We start from the raw sequence: 20,047 nt of genomic DNA, 5'->3' as shown, positions 1-20,047 counted from the left end.
CTTCGGGGTGTGTTTGTGACTCATTTGATTCAAATCGGGACTTTGAAGCAGGTTCGCGAATCATTTAATTCAGATTGGAACTGCGGAGCGGGTTCATGAATCATTTGATTCAGATTGGAACTGCGGAGCGGGTTTGCGAATCATTTGATTCAGATCGGGACTTTAGAGCGGGATTGTGAATCATTTGTTTCAGATCGGGACTTTAGAGCGGGATTGTGAATCATTTGTTTCAGATCGGGACTTTAGAGCTGGATTGTGAATCATTTGTTTCAGAACGGGACTTCGGAGCAGGTTTGTGAATCATTAGATCGGAACTACGGAGCAGGTTTGCGAATCATATGACTCAGATCGGGACTTTGGAGTGGGTTAGCGAATCATTAAATCGGGTTCCAGAATCATTTGATGGATCACAAATCATTTGATTCAGATCGGTACAGTATAGTCATAAAAACAAAACAAAGAAAAAATAAAGTATGCACACATACTTAAGTTTTCCCTTAAGAACTGTATTTTTGCAGTTTTATTAAAATAGTATATTTTAATTTATCTATTTTTATATCTATTTTTTAATTTTAAAGACATTGTTTGATAATTGAGATCTCTGCTTGTCCTTAAAATTAAAAAAAAGTAGTGCATGTAAGTCCCTGTAAGGAATTTAATTTTACAGTATCTGTACGAATCCTGTTTTTTAAGAACTGATCTTTTTTTTTAAGATAGAAAGGGTTTTTTTAGTGACTTTTGGTCAGTTTAATGCATCCTTGTTGAATCAAAGTAGTAATTTCCTTAAAAAAAACTGACCCCCTGTGTCTTAAAACTTGTATGACATACCTTCGATTTTCCCAACAAGGGGTCTAAACGCCCTCGGATATCAAGTGAAATCTGCGCTAACCAGACAAAATGGCACCCCCCATAGTCTGAAATATGTATAAAAGATGTGTAAATCTTCAGATCAGGACTTTGGAGCGGGTTAGCGAATCATTAGATCGGAACTTCGGAGCAGGTTTGCAAACCATTTGATTCAGATTGGAACATCGAAGAAGGTTTGCTTATTATTTGATTCAGATCGGGACTTCTAAGGGGGTTTGCAAATCATTTGATCAGAACTTCGGAGCGGGTTCATGAATCATTTGATTCAGATTCGAACTGCGGAGCGGTTTGAGAATCATTTAATTTAGTTCAGAACTAAATTAAGCGGGTTAGTGAATCATTAAATCGGAACTTTGGAGCAGGTTTGTGAATCATTTGATTCAGATCTGGACTTTTGAGTGGGTTAGCGAATCATTCAATCGGGTTCCAGAATCATTTGATTCAGATCAGGACTTCGGAACAGATAAGCAAATTATTAGATCGGAACTTCAGAGTGGGTTAGCAAATCATTTGAATCAGATCGGGACTTTGGAGCAGGTTCACGAATCATTAGATCGGAATATCGGAGCAGGTTAGCAAATCATTAGATTGGAACTTTCGAGCGGGTTCCTGAATCATTTGATTCAGATCAGGATTTCGGAGCAGGTTCGCAAATCATTAGATCGGAACTTCGGAGCAGGTTTGCAAATCAGTTGATTCAGACTGGGACTTTGGATCGCAAATAATTAGTTAAATGATTCGCAGTTCACGCTGCAAGGCCAGATCTGAAATAATGGATCTCGAATTATTTGATTTAGATCGGAACTTCGGAGCATGGATCACAAATCATTTGATTCAGAATCTGCGCTAACCAGACAAAATATGTATAAGAAGATGTGTAAATCTTTCATGGGCTTTCTGCTACACAATTCACTAAAAAACAGGATTTACATTATATTAAGCTGTACAAGTTATAATATAAGTGTATTTGGTTTTTGGAGACCATACTGCTATATAATTTGCAACTTAGTCACACTCTTTGTCTTGTATTTTCCCCCTGCCTGCATCCCTCACTCTCATTCTCATTTCCTTTAAAAAAAAAAAGGGATTACCAAGTGCATGCAATCCATTAGAAACTAATGCCTAGTTGGGGTATAAAAGTCTGATGGACGAGCACAAGGTTTGTCGGAGACATTTAGTATGGTTAGGTTACGTCTGAGTGCGATCCTGTCTTGCCCAACAGGTTTGTAATGAACACTTTAAAAGCCAAGTAAGCCACTGTGGATCTGATAGATTGGAACCATTACATACCTTTATGTCAAGATGTGCGTAAGGGCTCTTGTGACCTGACCGTTATGCCACTGCTCTTGATGTGTTATTGGCTGCTGTGCTATTGTTGGACACCTGACATAAACCCTCTTTCTCTCACACACACTTTGCACACTGTAAATGTTTCATTCATAAGACAGGAAATTAAGATTTAATCACCAAAGCCCACTTTAAAATTGATCAAGGATGATTGCCACTAAATTATTAGCTTGTTTCTGGCTCCTCTGGATGTGGACTTTTTTTCTGTTCCGTTTCTTTCTCATTGAACTTCTTCATCATACAGTGTCTGTTCTGTTTTAGTTTCATTCCTCTGTGTGGACATAAAATGCTGTTCTTTTTCCTGATCATATCTATCCAGTTTTTTTGTGTGGGTGTTTTGCTTCCTGGTGGCATTTGATTTCACTACCCTTGGGTGTCCTTGGGATGACAGACCCGTCCACCCACTACCTGTAAAACTTGCATGTGAGAGAACGAGAGTCGGGTGTTGATGTCATATGATAAATTACTGTAATTCCTCTTGCATCTACTGCAAACTCAATCATCCTGTGCACTTCAGTTCTCCCTACTTTCTCCTTAAAAAAAAAAAAAAAGGTATTCCTTACAGTCATGATTTTTTTCCTCAGAATTCCAGTCCAGATCAGTTTATTTTATTTTAGTGTATTGAATTTCTCCTAATTCCAGTCCGTATCTTTTATTTTATTTTATTTTATTTTATTTTATTTTATTTTATTTTATTTTTAGTGTATTGCATTTCTCCTAAGTGCAGTCCAGATTACTTTATTTTATGTTATTAATTTTAGTGATATTTTTCCTCTAAATTTTAAAAAGTCATATTTTTTTCCCTCAGAATTCCAGTCCAGTCCAGATCAGTTCATTTTATTTTAGTGTATTGCATTTTTCCTAATTCCAAGCACAGATCTCTTATCTTATTTTATTTTATTAACTTTAGTTTAATGCATTTCTCCTAATTCCAGTCCAGATATTTTATTTTATTTTAATAATTTTGGTGATATTTTTCCTCCAAATTCCAGTCCAGTCCAGATCTTTTATTTTATTAAAATTTTTCCATTTAATTTAAATTAATTTAATGTAATTATGTTATTTTGTTTTATTTTTAGTGTATTGCATTTCTCCTAAATGCAGTCCAGATGACTTTATTTTATTTTATTTTAATAATTTTAGTGATATTTTTCCTCTAAAGTCCTGTCCAGATCTTTTATTTTTTTATTTTTTTTATTTTAGTGTATTGCGTTTCTCCTAAGTGCAGTCCAGATGACTTTATTTTATTTTATTAATTTTAGTGATATTTTCCTCTGAATTCCAGTCAAGATCAGTTCTGTTCAGATTGTTTCATTTATTTTTAATGTATTGCATTTCTCCTAATTCCAAGCACAGATCAATTATCTTATTTTATTTGATCAGCTTTAGTTTATTGCATTTCTCCTAAGTCCAGTCCAGATCACTTTTTATTTTATTTTACTTTAATTTAGTATATTGTATTTCTCCTAATTCCATTCCAGATCTTTTATTTTATTTTATTGTATTTTTTATTTTTATTTTAGTGTATTGCATTTATATTATGCATTATATATTTTGATTATGTAAAAATTTATTTGATATATTTGTGTAATTTTGTTCAATTTATTTATTTGTATTTTTATATTTTATCTAAATGATTTTATTATTGATTTTAAATATTTAAAACGGACATGCATTTAAAATGAATGAATACATTTAAAATAAATGAGTTTATGTATTTATTATATTTGAAATATTGATTTTAAATATTATTTCTGTCATTTATTTTGCTGAATTAGATTTTTAGCTATAATTTCTATTTCACTTTCATAATATTTTTATATAATAATCAGGGCTCGACATTAAGGCTTGTCCGCTTGTCCGGGACAAGTGGATTTTTTGTAGGACAAGTGGAAGAGAAAATTGGTTGTCCGACTGGACAAGTTAAATTTCAAACAAAATAAAATGCCATGTTAATTAACGTTATATGCCGTTAACGACAGAGCAGAACGTGCAGCGCAAACACCGAGCGGAATATTGAACAGAGAGCGCAGCGCGCCGACACACACACGGAACGGAAAAGACCTGCTCGTGGAGTTAGGCCCCGATCACACCGAACGCGTCTTTTCGTTCTAAAAACGCGAGGCGCACAGCACTGCCTTTTTTTGGTGACTTTTAAAAAAGAGCAGTGTGCTGCGGTTTTTTTATGTTGCTAAGCAATGACCAAAACAGCTGTCCTGTCAGTCAAATCAAAGGATTATAGCGCGAGCGCTCTAAAATCTTAGTTTTTTTGCTGTTAAGTAAACTGTCATATTAGCAGAAACCCTAAATAATACAGCTCCGGGTTACCCACGATAGACCACAAAGGTTTCTCCTCCTTTTCTGCAGTCTCCGGACTTTTTTAAGCAACGGTAAACTTTCGTCACCAGAACAGAAGGCCCGCCTCTCTATTCATTCGATTGGACAATGGAAAAGAACGCGAATGACGTTGGGCGTTTTTCCGCTCAGAGTTGATTTTTTTTCAACTTCAGGCGCTCAGAGCGCTCCTGCAAAAACGCGAGGCGCAGCAGGCGGCGAAAACGCGAGGCGCCCAGTGCGCATAAGCAGCGCGGAGAACGCTGACTGCCAACAGAAAACCATTCAAAAGAGGCGCCTCCAGCTGCTAAAACGCGTTCGGTGTGATCGCGGCCTTACTGTACGTTCACACCGCCGCCGAGCTGCTAAGAGGCTCTGGCCGCCCCGTCAAGAACTCTTGTCAAAAAGTACGAGGAAGCTTGTTGACGCTTTTGCCGCTCTGACGTAGCAGCATTCTATGTTCGATCATGGGAGAGTGCGCACGCGCGGCTCTCTCTCACACGCGTCTCTCTCTCTCTCTTTCCTTCTCGAAATTGCGATAAATTAATCTGTGCGACCTCAAATTATATTTGGAAGCATTTGTGCGAGTGAGAGAAATGAGAGTGGTGCGACTCGGTTTCAAAACTGTCGCTAGCCTAACTGCTGACTAGTAGTACAAGACTAAAAGTCTTGATTAACGTATAAGTTTAAGAGACGGGGAGACGATCGCGATAGGTTTGGATAAATCTTCAAAAAGGCAATGATGTCATTGAATAAATATGCACGCTGTACGTTTCAAAGTCAAAACGCTACATGGATGTCTTCATATGAATGTATCTGAAGGGAACAGACTGTCCTCAGAAACATGTCGTTTGCATTGTCATTTCATGTCTGATAATGTAGCGTTAGTGCTGGTTGGTTTGTGTATAGCTGTTACTATGGAAACCGTAGTATTTCAGCGCTCCTAAAGCGCCCCCTCGTGACAAACAAATTAATTTTTATTTTCAAAACATTTTTTCAGCTGTTTCTGGTCAAATTCTTGGAATTATCGATCCATGTGTAAGTGTGAAATAATTGAATTTGCCTTTTAAAAATCTAAACAATTAAGTAATACTAATGTTATATATCTTATATAAATATAAGAAAATATATACTTGATTTATCCCTTTTAATGGTATAAAGGTTGAAATGCCATTGTATTAGATATTTTGTTTTTTGTGTCTGTATCTGAATTATAAATCATGTAATTTTGTGGCTTAATATTCTACCGTACATTGTCCAACCCCACTCATACTGTTCATTTAACTTGTGCAGCTCTTAAAAAAAAGGGTCATAAATTGCCTTAAATTGATATTTTAAAATTCTGCAGCTACACTAAATGGTGAAATAAAATTCTTTCCTTGATATTTGTTTATATTTGTGTATTGAAAACATTTTTGATTGACATTTAGACTCCTATCTGATTTTCTATATTTTTAAAAAATGCCTTTTTTTAATTTGGGCTAGTTAAATTAATTTTTGGGCTACCAAATTCTGATGAGTACCTGCCCGAAGGGCTACCAGAGATTTTGACATTTTGCGATGTATACATCATATGAAAGCTCAATAAATAAGCTTTCTATTGATGTATGGTTTGTTAGGATAGGACAATATTTGGCCGAGATACATCTATTTGAAAATATGAAATCTAAGTGTGCAAAAAATCAAAATACTGAGAAAATCACCTTTAAAGTTGTCCAAATTAAGTTCTTAACAATGCATATTACTAATCAAAAATTACATTTGGATAGGTTTACAGTAGGAATTTTACAAAAAATCTTCATGGAACATGATCTTTACTTAATTTCCTAATGATTTTTGACATAAAAGAAAAATCAATAATTTTGACCCATACAATGTATTTTTGGCTATTGCTACAAATAAATACCAGCGACTTAAGACTGGTTTTGTGGTCCAGGGTCACATATTTCGTGCTACAGTGCACATTCTGTCAGATACAATTCTGCCGCCTCTGTGTCAATATACTATACAACGCGGCTCAGATAGCACATGTACGTCTGCAAGATGTCTGATAAAGATCTCTTGATCTGGAAAGCATCTGATGTGTACAAACATCTGGCAGGCGTCTGTCAGATGTCAGTTAATCAGAATCGGCCATGAAGAATCAAGATCGGTGCTCCTACATTTTTTGGGATGCTCCTAACTTTTTAAAGTTGGGAGCACCAGTGCTACCAAGTAAAAAAGTTAATTTCGAGCCCTGCCTTACACCAACAGTACCATATGAGTTCAAACGGGAACGAAAATTTGTAACCAAATGGAAAGATGAATTCGGCTGGGTTATTTATGAAGACGGAGAAATGTTCTGTGGCGTCTGTCGGATAGATAGTTTTATTTTTTTTCACCAAGAGTCACTACTACCTCTGGTGATACACTGTGCACATCAGCGTGCAAAGTATTACTTTGTATTATACTATGGTTCTGGAGATCCTTCTACTGTTCCTTTCTACTTCTACTTTTACGTTCCTTTCTACTGTTTCAACTGAATTGTATTAATATTGATAGTGTTTGAATGCTTTCAATGAATTCTGCATTAGCAAAATAAAATAAAAAATAATAATAATTAATATTATAAATCTTTACCCGGACAAGTGACTTTTGTGCATGGACAAGTGAAACATAAATTTACTTGTCCGAAGGACAAGTGCCTCAAAAAGTTAATGTCAAGCCCTGATAATGTCATGTTTTATTTATTAATTATTTTCCAAAGCAGAAGTGATTGTTCAGACAGGTCAGTTGTCATTGTTTTCTCTTTCAGTTCAGCCACAGTGAAAGGAAAGCTCATTCGGCAAGCGGTTTAGTCCTCAGAGCTACACTCCCTTCTGTCTTCCATACAGTCTGTTAGCCTGATCACTTTGAATCTGCCCTTTGATTGGAGCATCATAGCCCCCTACTAGGTTTTTATGAGCCATATGAAGTTTTACTATGTTATTCTGGGCTGGCCTGCTCATTCAATTATGATCGCTCTCCCCAAGGCGTCACTAAAAACAGGAGCGCCATGTAGGCTCGAGAGAGACAAAAAGGGACATGTGGGAAATTTTCAGGACAGAAGTTCTTAAGCAGATAAGCCTCCTCTAATGAAGATGAATGGACATGTGACAGCTTTTATGCGTGAAACTATCTGTGCAGATATTCTGCTCGAAACTGGAATTGTTTTTTGATTAGTGCGTGTATGTGGATACGCTTATTTCCATAAGTCCTGTTCAGAAACAAGTGTACGGTGTAATGATGCCATTGTGCATAACGAGATCCATATTAAGCTCCATATTGTTTATCGTTCAGGTGCTCAGTCTCTCTTATGGCTTCAGCAGAGCACCGGCTGAATATGGCTGCAATGAGGGATATGACAGGAATGGCCATATTAAATTTCTTCTCGGCTAACAGTAAATTTTTCCATTCTGATGTCAAGAATGCAGAGCATCTGGGAGCAGAGGACAGAACCAAAGAGAGGGAGGGAGAGAGGAACGTTAGTAGCGGCAGCAGCATGCGCTTTGGGAGCACTTTATCGATTTCCAGCCATTTATCCTCCTCTTTTCCATCTCTCCTCTTTCTCTCTCTCTCTCTACTGCCACAGGGATACAGAACTGTAACACAAGGATTTGTTGCCACTGGAATAGCTCCCTGTTTCCAATTACATCAGAATGAAAATTTCCACTTCATTTTACCAAATGCAGGAGACAGGGAGAGCAAGAAAAGCAGAGGGACAAGGAATTTCATTTATTTGTATTTTATTTTTATATCTCCATTTTCAGTGGATAAAGATATCTGTCGATGTCGACGAGCAGAATGCATACCAATCTGAATATCTGGTGTGGTTGCTGAAATGTAAAAAGGGTTTGAACACATTTGTACACAATTGCAAACTACACTTGTGGGTTCTGGGTGGAGACTTACTAGCCCTAGTCAAAAGAGGCCAGCGTCACATCTCTGAGATTTTCTGGCCACATATGAAACTGAAACTGTGAATTCAGACTTGTCAGTTGTAGTCCTCTGTTATTTTTCTGCTGTGATTGAGCTCTGATATAGACGTGAAATTTGTACTGTCACATGGAATCAGTGTGTGATTGGACCAAATCTTTTCTACAGGTGTTCAAATGGCTGCTTCAGGATCACATTCCCTTCTGTTCTGTCTAATCGCAGTAAAATAACAGATATTCTGGGCTCCAGAGATGCTCGTGTTGAGGGATGGGTTGACCTTGGCTACTGTGCAGCTAGATCAGAATAGAATAAGAAAAGCCAATTTTTCTAGTGATATTTTTCTCTTATGTGTGTCCGCATGTTGACAAGTATTTGATGGCTCCGAAATGGGGGACCCAGGAACAACAGAGTTAGGAATTTAGGAACCAAATGACCAGAAGTGCACAATATACATTACAGTTCAGAAGGAATATATTAAGTTTGATTCAGCAAGGATGCATTAAATTTTTAATTTTACCCCAAAATTAAAATTCTGTCATTTATTACTTACCTTAATGTCCTTCCAAACCTGTGATCTTCAGAACACAAATTTTTGATAGATACATTTTTGAAAGATATTTTTGATGAAATTCAACAGCTTTCTGACCCTGCATAGACCGCAACACAACTCGTTCAAGGCCCTCAAAGCTAGTAAGGACATAGGTAAAATCATCCATGTGGCATCAGTGGTTCAACCTTTATTTTATGAAGCTATGAGAATACTTTTTGTGGGCAAAGAAGATTAAAAATAACAACTTCAGTCATTTCTTCTCTTCCATGTCCATGTTCATGAGAGTACCACGATGCAAACGCCTTGTTTGCAAGCAGAAGACAGCTCGTGCTGTACATAAAACAGTCTTCGTAAACATGTTTTCGGCAGAGAGTAGGACTGGGAAAATGAATCCATGCAACGCGAATCGAGAAATTATTCTGTATTGATTCTGAGATTTTCCGAATGCATCACGATTTTTCTCTCGAATCGATTCTGAGCAGATGGCACTGCATGCTTTAGAACTAAAGAGCTTTAGAGCTTCAGAGCTTTATTTTACACACACTTGAACCTAAAATTATCATTCATAAAGTTCAAAAAAGTTTAAGTGAATTACAAGGGTGTTCACAGTGAGCTTTACATTAATCTAGAGTCATAAAAGCATTCTGAATCTCAGCCGAACACACAATCGCTCTTCTTTGTGAGCATTTGAGTGTGTGGTTTATCTGTTTACCCCCAGGGCATCCAAGATGTAGGTGACTTTGTTTATTTCAACTTCAAACAAAGGTTTTTAACTTGAACCATTGCAGTCTGCCAATGGCAGTCAATGGGACCCACAGCTTTGAGAGTAGAAAAAAAGAGAAGAGAAAAAAACATTCACAGACAAAACCAAATTAAACCCTTCAGCTTGTGGTGATACATTGAGGTCTTAACACACGAAACTGAACAGTATTTATATCATTTTCTACCTCTGATCCACCGCAATGTTCAACTGCCCTGAGTGTGTTCGCAACAGTGTGTGACGAAGTGCAAGCAACCTTAACTTCAGTTGATCAGGCTCAAAAGTTGGGAGTCAATGAAAAGTCAACACTCCCAGATGAGTTTGCACAAACATACGTATTATTTCAGTTTTTAATCAGTTGCAACAATCAGGATAAGAACAAGTGATTATCAGTTTGAGTAGCCGTTGTACCCACAATCTCTCTATGTAAACAATGAATGTGTTAAGACCTCAATGTATGTGTTGTCACGAGCTGCAGGGTTTAATTTTGATTTGTCTGTGTATGTTTTTTTGACTCTCAAACCCGTGGGTCCCATTGACTGCCAATATATGACTGACAGACTGCAACGGTTTGAGTTAAAAATCTGTGTTTGTGTTCAACTGAAGAAATAAAGTCACCTACATCTTGGATACCCTGGGGGTAAGCAGATAAATTAAAAATTTAAAATTAAACTGTCTCTTTAAATATTAGATTAGTGCACCATCTGCTGTTAAAATAATACAGAATAGATTTCAGAGAGAATCGCAATGCATGCATCAATTTATTGTCGCAGCCCTAACAGAGAGGATGACTTTCAATTTTTTTTGGGGGGGGGGGGGGGGGGGGGGGTCTCTTGAAGGTCTCTTGAAGCATCTTGGAGTCGTTGCCACAGTTCTTCTGGATTTAGTCTGTCTCAGTTTGTTCTGTTTCTTCATGTCATTCCAAACAGACCAGATGAAGATGAGATCAGATCTCTGTGTGGAGCACTAGCTGTTGTCAGACTCTTTGTACAAACAAAAATCTCACTGATTATTACAATCCATGGCAAAATTAATCTTTGAAAATGTAAAGTGCAATTTCCTACTGACACACTACAGCAAAAGATAAAAAATAACTGTCTTAAAACTTTTAGCTATAGTGCTAATAATTTTGGCCACCACTGTATATTTGCACATATAAATGTCCATTACCAATGGTGTTTCGATTTTAAATTACTGCCACAAAGTTATATATTTTGTCACATTTGCAACCCTTTGTAATCCAAAACAGAGTGCGAATTATGAGGTTTGGTTTAGGATGATAAGTGTATATGCGCAGTGCTGATGTATAGGACCAGACACCGTTTAGTGTGTGGCTGTGTTTGCATGATTGGAGTAGATGGTCCAGAACATGCAAGTAGATCTGTGAGATCCTGGGCAAGAGCTCTGATGTGGTGTTGTGGTTTAAGAGGCTGGAGCTGAGAACAGCGATGAAACACTGAAAAGGACTCAGACTGCCAAAAGAGCATGTGTGTTTGTATGCATCATGCATTTTGGACATTAAGACACATGGATGCCCAAAGAACAGATTAAAGATTACAACTTACAACTCATTGCAACTTATAGTTCTGTCTCTTTTTGCCTCTATATTTCACTCTCTTTCCTCTCTACTATAATTTGTCAGCTCTGGAGGGCCTCTCTTTCCCTCTGTGGATGTAGTTTTTCTGTTTTCAGAGGTAAATCAAAGAGAAAATGAATGGAAGTACGCAGAGTGCAGCTGTTCTTGTTTTCATTTTTCCATTCACTCGCTCGCTTTTGCTCACAGACAGGCATGAGCCATGTTCTTCGAGTAGCACCTGAAATACTGACCCCTGAGGTGGTCTTATGCATGAGCGTGTGTTCGTGTGACATATATATTGCTTCACAGAGTCAGTCTCTCAGCGCTCGAAGGAGAGAAGCACGGCCCAGTGTTGGTTTCCTGCCGCACAGCTCACTGAGATGAGTGTGTGTGAATCTTTTTGCACTGTTGACTCTTGAACTCATCCAAACAAGACATTCAAAGAAAGCCATTTTACTGTTTTCAGAATCTGGTCCTTTTTTCTGCCAGTTGTCCTCTTCCTGGCTAGTGCGAGGCCTACAGGAGCCAGACAGGGAGCCAACGGAGCATATTTCCCATGCGGACAGCCTCTTTTGTGGCATGCGTTTGTGTGTTTGCATGTGCTGTCCTTGTTTCTTTTTACAGGTCCGTGTGTGAGCGCCTAAAAATATCTGTGTTGTTCTAGAAAACCACCGTGTTTGCGTGCATGTGCACTTGAAGGTTTGTGCGTGTCTCTACGTGTTGTGTTAACTTCAGACAGTTTGGATGACCTTGCTGTTTTCCTGACAGCCTGTGTAATTAAAGCTGCTCTCCATGCCCTGCGCTGCTGACCCATAATGCTGTGAATTTGAGAAGCGAGGCCTTCCGCCTTCCGCTCCGCCCTGTTGTACTCCAGCTCCGCCATTGATGTCTAAGGAACGCTGTTATTTTCTGGAGGCCGCTGGGAAGTGTAGGCGTGTGAAAAGGAAACACTGCTTGGCACGGCATTCTTTCACATCCCGTCTGGTATATTTGGCCTGGCAGCCAATAATGGTCAGTTTACGCGGATCCTTTTATAGGCTGCTGGGACATAAGGTTAGATGTTGACTGTTAAACTCAGCCTGTGTCCAGATGCTCAGCGGTCGGAAGAACAGTGATGTAGAGTGACTGACTAAAAGTAGCAAAGCTACTCGCTTAATGTTTGTGAGTAGCGTGACAGCATCTCAGCTGTTCGCAAAACACTGTAGCTTTTCCAGTAACAAGCTGTTTTTTCTAACAAGTGGTTAAGTGAGAGACAGTGCTGTTTATAATGTCGCATTGCAGCTGAGTGAGCTGAGGACACATCGATTCAAACAGTTACTGTTAAAGATTTGCTTTTAAAGATTCCCAGATTTATGATTCATACAACTGTTGTCATTGTGCAGCATTTCACTTGCCTAAACTTTGTTGTTTGTGACAGTTTTACACTACAGTGCCTTGCAAAATTATTCATACCCCTTCATTTTTTTCACATTTTGTTATGTTGTTGCCTTATGTTAAACTACTTTAAATTACTTTTTTCCCCACATCAATCTACACTCCTTACTCCATAATGGCAAAGCAAAAAATAGGTTTTTAACATTTGTGCAAATTTATTAAAAATAAAAAACTGAAAAGATCCATAAGTATGCATAAGTATTCATACCCTTTTCTGGGACACTCGAAATTTAGCTCAGGAGCATTCATATTGCTTCTAGATGTTACTACACTTCGAGTGGAGTTAAACTGTGGCAAATTCATTTGAATGAGTATGATTTAGAAAGGCACACACCTCTCAGAAAAGGTCTAACAGCTGAAAATGCATATCAGAGCAAAAGCCAAGTCCTGAGGTCAAGATGACTGCCTGTAGAGCTCAGTGACAGACTTGCGTTAAGGCAATGATCTAGGGAAGAGTTCAGAAAAAAATCTGATGCATTGAAGGTTCACAGAAGCATGTGGCCTCTATTATCCATAATGGAAGACGACTGGAACAACTAGGACTCTAGAAAATATCTGCCAGCCCCCATCCAAGCTGACAGAGCTTGAGAGGTGAAAAGGGTTATGCAAAGAATGGCAGATAATTGCCAAATCCAGATGTGCAAAGCTTGTCACCTCATACCCAAAAAGACTTGAGGCTGTAAAGGTGCTTCAACTATGTACTGAGTTAAGGGTATGAATACTTACGCAATGCACTCATTTCTTATTTTTAATAAATTTGTAAAATTTGCAAATCTGGTTTTTGTTTGATTATTATGGTGTATGGAGTGTAAATTGATCTGGGGAAAAAATAATTTAAAGCAGTTTAACATAATGCTGCAACAAAATGAAAAATGAAGGGGTATGAATACTTTTGCAAGGCACTGTAGATCGTTATGAATCTTCTTATAGTAATTTCTAAAAAAAAAACTAAACATGCATACGCAGGAATGTTTGGGTGGAATTGTGACCCTTGCTGAAATTGTGCAGTCTAATTTTGAGCTACAGGCAAAAGTTGTGAAAAATGTCCGTTTTGATTGAATTTGAGGTTTTCACAAAGATTAGTTCATTAAGCCCTTTTCTAGCGATCCCAGATGCTCCAAATAGTAATTAAACATCTAAAATGTTCTTTATTTTTATGTTTTCTAAAAAGAGTAAAAATGTTTATGTTCTCCTGTTCGTACAAAAACTAAATAATCCATGCAGGTATTAGTGAATAACACCCAGTGAGCTCATCATGCACTTTAAGCTCAAGTTATATTGGTGTCTGAATCTGACAGCAGCTTTTAAAGTGATAGTTCACGCAAAAATGAAAATTCAGTAATTAATTATAATAGCTCATGTTGTTCCAAACCCGTAAGACCTTGTTCATCTTTGGAACACAAATTAAGATATTTTTGATGAAATCTGAGAGCTCTCTGACCCTCCATAAACAGCAACGCAACTGATACGTTCAAGACCCAGAAAGGTAGTAAGGACATCATTAAAATGTTCAAAAATCAGTGGTTCAACCGTAACTTTGGCTATTTTATCAATGTCCTTACACTCTAAAAAAATGTTGGTTTAAAAACAACCCAACTTGGGTTTTTTTTCAGTGCTGGGTAAATATTGGACAACACATGCTGGATTTTTTTATTTAAGTCAACTTTTGTTTAATTATTATATTGCTGGCTTAAAATGGGCTGGAAATTAAAAATCACACAAAGTTATAGAGGCAATAGAAATAATCAAAAGATGAGCATTTATTATTAAGCAAGAGCACCCATTGACAAAAATATAAGACAAATTGAATTTATTTTGGTGAATACAGCATAGTTTGCAATATTAGATGCATTTTAATAATCATTAGAAATAAAAAAAAAAAAAAAAACATTTAAAAGTAACATTTTAATTTAAGTGTATTCAGCCACACTCTCTAATCACTTTTCACTAAAATAGTGCTAATTCTTGCCGGTATGTCACCAAAATCTGAGCCGGTGATTGGCTGCTGTTCGCTGGGGGGACTGCAAACCTCAGACTGCCATGTTGCGTTTCACTCGTAGATGAAAGATGCTGTAACTGACTCTAAAACCTGACCATAAACATACAGTAAGGAGATTTGAGATATTTTAACATCAGATTAAATTAAATTCACTATTATAACAAATAAAATTAGTTTGTTATGCAAGGCAAAAGGCGTTTACATCATGCGAAACAAATGACCGTTGCTATCAGACGCAGCTGATATCTCATCCTTGTATGTTGTATTGCATTAAATAATTTAGTTTACAGTACAGTAAAGACTTCATAAATTAAAAAAATTTATTCAAAACTTTATTTCACTGAAGAAGTGAGCCAAATCGGCATTCCTGAGAACTGCTCTCTCCTGTAGAAGAGCATGTGCTCTGACTGTAGCTCAGCAGCTGTTTCGTCAGAGACAAACTCAACCCAGTGGTTAGGTAGAAAAGTTAACCCAGCAGTTTAGTTGCAGAAAAACTACCCAGCACCTGGAAAAAAAAATATTAAAAACAACCCTATATAATGACCCAAGAGGCTGAACCCAGTGATTTTTAGAGTGTACTACCTTTCTGGGCCTTGAACATGTCAATTGCATTGCTGTCTATGTTGAGCTGCACAATTAATCGTTAAAAGATTGCGATCTCGATTCGACCCCCTTCACGATCTTAATCCAGCATTTATATGATTCAGCCAGTTATATTTTATTAATATTTTACAAAACTTTTGCTAGCCTAATTACTGCACAGACTGCTGTGAGCTGATGCAGTGACAGCTTCACCGTTCTCTCCAACATTACATAACCATTTAAACTTCATCTTCAGCGCACATTCTGTCAGATGCAATTCATGGCACCTCTGTCTCAATATGTACTGTACAACGCAGCATTCATTCACATCAGATGATAACTCAGCGACAGAGTTCCACTCACACAGCGGCGTAATTTCCACTGGGGACACACTTTTCAAAATCCCGTTGGTGTCCACCCACTTTCGAATGGTTTTGTTAAAGTAATCTCTTGTATTGTAGAATGCACACTCAGCGCTGCCGAGAGTTTCGCGCGGTCGTTAAAACGAAACCGAAAGTAAAACTCGCATGCGCATTCAAAAGCAATTTTAATACCCTGCATTTAGAGAGCGACTCCCCAATGCATGCAAATTAAGCTACATAAAATATCTAGGCTGTTATTAGTATGTGGGCTATAATAAGTTGTGTAGTTGTGTAGATAGCTCTGTATCATGCTTGGATAATTCGGCCTCTATTAGCACTTTGAATATTAAAAGAGTAGTACTTTGATCGTGCCAGATTTATGGACCAGCAGAGCAATGGAACCATATATGAGCATGACGATCCATTAACCCCTTAACTGTTACCCCCATTTTTGAACAGAGACGTGAAAATGAAGAATTGAATCTTAAATCTTTATAATTCATGGACAAGAACATTTAGTAATATTATTTTGATGTACATTTTCCATGTTAATTCAATGTCTGATTTTAAAATGGCATTCCAAAGGATGAATTTAGAAATGTTAAGTTTTCATCTGATATATCATTTCTTATTATTTCTAATGTGTAATAGGGAAAAAGGCAACAAGAAAGTCTGTTTGTGAAAAAGGTCAGAACTCTCCTTATGAAGAAGATTTTTGAGGTGCACTCTTGTCATAGATAATTTTCCTACATTATTTGTAACACAAAAAATGTCAAATATCTATTTGGGAGCCTTAGACCTTTCCAACAATATATAGTTTGTCATGATTAGATTAGGATTTATTTGTAAAATGGTGAAGTAAACTTGGGCTTCCCACAGAGTGGACAGTGACAGCCATAAAATGTTGATAGGCTAGTGTTTCTAGCTAAGAATCTTTAAATCGCTTTACTCTGACATAATACCTTTGTATGTTTATTGTTTAATGTTTAATGGTGATTTTTTTTGTTTTGTTTACATTGTTACATTGTTTTTCATTACATTTCTTTAAATTTAAAGCAAAGTTTATTTTGTCTGATTTCACTGCTATTTTACTGTTGTTTGATAATCTAATGTTCAGGGGTAAATCTTTAAAATAAAAAAGTTTATTCTGAGCAAAAAAATCGTGATTCTCATTTTATTCAGAATCGTGCAGCTCTACTATGCAGGGTCAGAAAGCTCTGGGATTTCATCAAAAATATCTTAATTACTAACCCCAATAACCGTCATATCTACAGTTCTCTGTGTTTTTTGTGTGTATAAAAGCATGTCAAAGATATTATGGTGTGTTTATGCTTGTTTAAACATCACAGGCATACTAATGAAACTTTAGGGATTTGATTCACAGTTCCAGTTGTGATTCCTAGAAAAACAGGAAGTAGATAGACAAAGGGAGGAAGTGAGGTGCAGCCTGGGAGAGGACCATTTTTACAACCCTCAGTTTGACCCAGTGAGCATGCTAAAGTAAACCATGATGTTGTCATTGCTTTTATTGTTTTTTTTATTATTATGGTACTGAAGTTTGAAGGTTTTAATAGTGTCACATCATGTTAGAAGGTTTCACTGGAGGATAAACTTTATAGCCCATCTGACATGCCTCAGGTCTGTGTGTTAATTCAGATTTTCTGGGTCTTGTTTATATCGGTTTATATTTTCTCTTTGGGTATTGGCTGTGTGTGTGTATGTCTGGGTGTGTAATGTGTTTCCTGTATTTCCTCCACAGGTCTGTATGAGCTGTTGTCTGTACTGCCGTCTCAGCTGCAGCCTCATGTTGAGAGCGCAGATGACCGCTCTTTTCTACACGCTATGTTTGGGGAGAGGAGTCTACATTCATTGGTCAAGGTGAGTGTGTGTGTGTGTGTGTGTGTGTGTGTGTGTTAGACATAATCTATTCTATAAGGTGTGACATAACACAATAGGTCACTAAGTCTCTCATTCCCTGTCATTGCATTTGTGATTGTGTTGTTTAGGGAGAGCACTGTAGTGTTTGTACAGTTGGTTGTATAGGAAGGCGCATTCAGAAAAATGTATCTGGCTTGTCTTAAGTGTTGATTTACTTTTCAAATGCCAGAGTTTTTCTTCTCATTCTATGTTGCGCACAGTGTTTTAATGGTTAATCACTGATGTCACCAATACTGTTGTACCTGGATCCGTTCGTAATACATAGTTCACTAACAATATATCCCATTGTACACTGGATTTGAAGTGCTGTGGACTGAGCTGGCCTGTGCATCAGAAGTACTCTATATAACCGTCTACCCACAGAGACAGAGAAGGTCTGACAGGCAGGACAGCAGACCGCAGTCTGAGCCAAAGACCTCTGCTCTCTTCTCTCCATGCAATTAAAGCAGGGTTTCACACATGTCCAGCTGCACTCTGTTCCTCTGCCAAGGTGCCACTCCAAAGAGCCTTACAGGAAATCTGACACAACCTGTAATTTCCACCTAGGTTAAGGGAGTGTGTGTGTATGTGTGCGTGTCTGTATACGATGAGAAAAAGATGAAGGAAGAGAATGATTCGGAAATTTACTTTCAAAATAGTTCTTGTGAGAAGTAAACTCTTCTTTACTATACCCAAGGTCTCTCTTTAGTCTTTGCTATAAAGTTTTAGAATATTTTATTTTATGTAATGCAGCATTTACACTGTCAGCAAGTGTTTTTATTTATTTATATATTTTTATACATGGATATTTTTCGATTAAATACGTTTTTTTTTTGGGTGATCTTTTTTTATTTTTATTTTTTATCCCACACGCCTAATCCTCGGCTCGTAAGCTTAACCCAGCTGTGAGATCCGCTGCTAATGTCTGCGGTTTTCACCTCTGTACATTTCTGTATTTGTTATTACAAGAGGAAACCAGATTCAGCACAGACTCCTGTATTCATCCCTCAGGGGGGAACACGGCACGCACCTGTGGAGCGATGGGGAAAGTGACCTCCTCTGAGGAGTCTGAGGTTAAGGCCTTCCGTACTATTACCTGTGTAGGACTTTAAAGGATAACTGTTGCCAAAATGCAACCTGGGCTGTTTTTACTGTAAATGAGACAAACTTATATCTAAAAGCATAATTACGACAAACCAGCCATTTTTGAGAATGACCGTGATTTAGTTTTGTGGTCAGTGGCCGGTGAATGGGAATACTAGGGGCATATACATTTGAGCGCATCAAAATCGATATTTTTACAACACTAAGAAGGCTCGACACACCATGACACTTTGCTCGAAGTATCGCCTGGGTCTCTACACATGAACTCGAGCATTGAGAACATTGTGTACACACAGTTTACTAAAAAGAAAGGTTTTGAACAACTCACTTTCACTGTTTGAGTTTCCGTTCGCGGCCGTCTTGCCAGTCAAGACGTGTCGATCTCCGAGTGCGAGGATGGATAGCTCCTAAAGCATATTTCCATATAAATGCACGGCTAATTCGTTCTTTTGTCGCAAGTGAAAAACAATATTAAACTTCTAGTTGTAAAAACTAAAACTTGTAAAAACACTGTTGTTGTAAAAACACTTCTTGACTGGCAAGACGGCCGCGAGCGGAAACTCAAACAGTGAAAGTGAGTTGTTCAAAAACTTTCTTTTTAGTAAACTCTGTGTACACAAACAATGTTCTCAATGCTCGAGTTCATGTGTAGAGACCCAGGCGATACTTCGAGCAAAGTGTCATGGTGTGTCGAGCCTTCTTAGTGTTGTAAAAATATCGATTTTGATGCGCTCAAATGTATGCCCCTAGTACTCCCATTCACCGGCCACTGACCACAAAACTAAATCACGGTCAATCTCAAAAACGTCTCGTTTGTCGTAATTATGCTTTTAGATATAAGTTTGTCTCGTTTACAGTAAATAAAACAGCCCAGGTTGCATTTTGGCAACAGTTATCCTTTAACAGCCATATCTGCTCTAAAGCAGATGTTATGGAGCGCAAATGCTTACTCTTACCTGCTTTTCCACTGACAGTGTGTACGAAGTGCCCAGTCTGGCCTTGTTTCATTCATTTCCCTCATGTAAATGATAGTTCTGGAGCCAGTGTTTGTACAGATACTGTAAAATGAAACTCAATGACTGTCTTTTTTTAATTTCACAGACTTCAATCAGAAATCTCACTTATCAAACAATGTCTTATCTTCTAAAGTTCTAAAAAAAAAAAAAAAAAAAAAAAATATATATATATATATATATATATATAATAAAAATGGCGAAAATAAAGTGAACCACATGCAAAGTATCACTAAAGTATTACAAGG

At 37.5% G+C, this 20,047-nt stretch overlaps 1 protein-coding gene across 1 annotated transcript in view; it reads left to right on the top strand.

The window, feature by feature from the left end:
* The window catches only part of mpp7a (MAGUK p55 scaffold protein 7a), a 164,846-nt gene that overhangs the window by 41,167 nt on the left and 103,632 nt on the right, over positions 1 to 20,047 (top strand). The window contains exon 3 of the mRNA XM_073827878.1: positions 17,525 to 17,643. Coding sequence (XP_073683979.1) covers positions 17,525 to 17,643 — 119 coding nt within the window. The remainder of the gene's footprint in view (positions 1 to 17,524; positions 17,644 to 20,047) is intronic.

Source organism: Garra rufa, chromosome 22, assembly GCF_049309525.1.
Source record: "Garra rufa chromosome 22, GarRuf1.0, whole genome shotgun sequence".
Classification (NCBI taxonomy): domain Eukaryota; kingdom Metazoa; phylum Chordata; class Actinopteri; order Cypriniformes; family Cyprinidae; genus Garra; species Garra rufa.
Note: the sequence above shows the minus strand (reverse complement) of the source record. Positions and strands in the feature narration are given on the sequence as shown.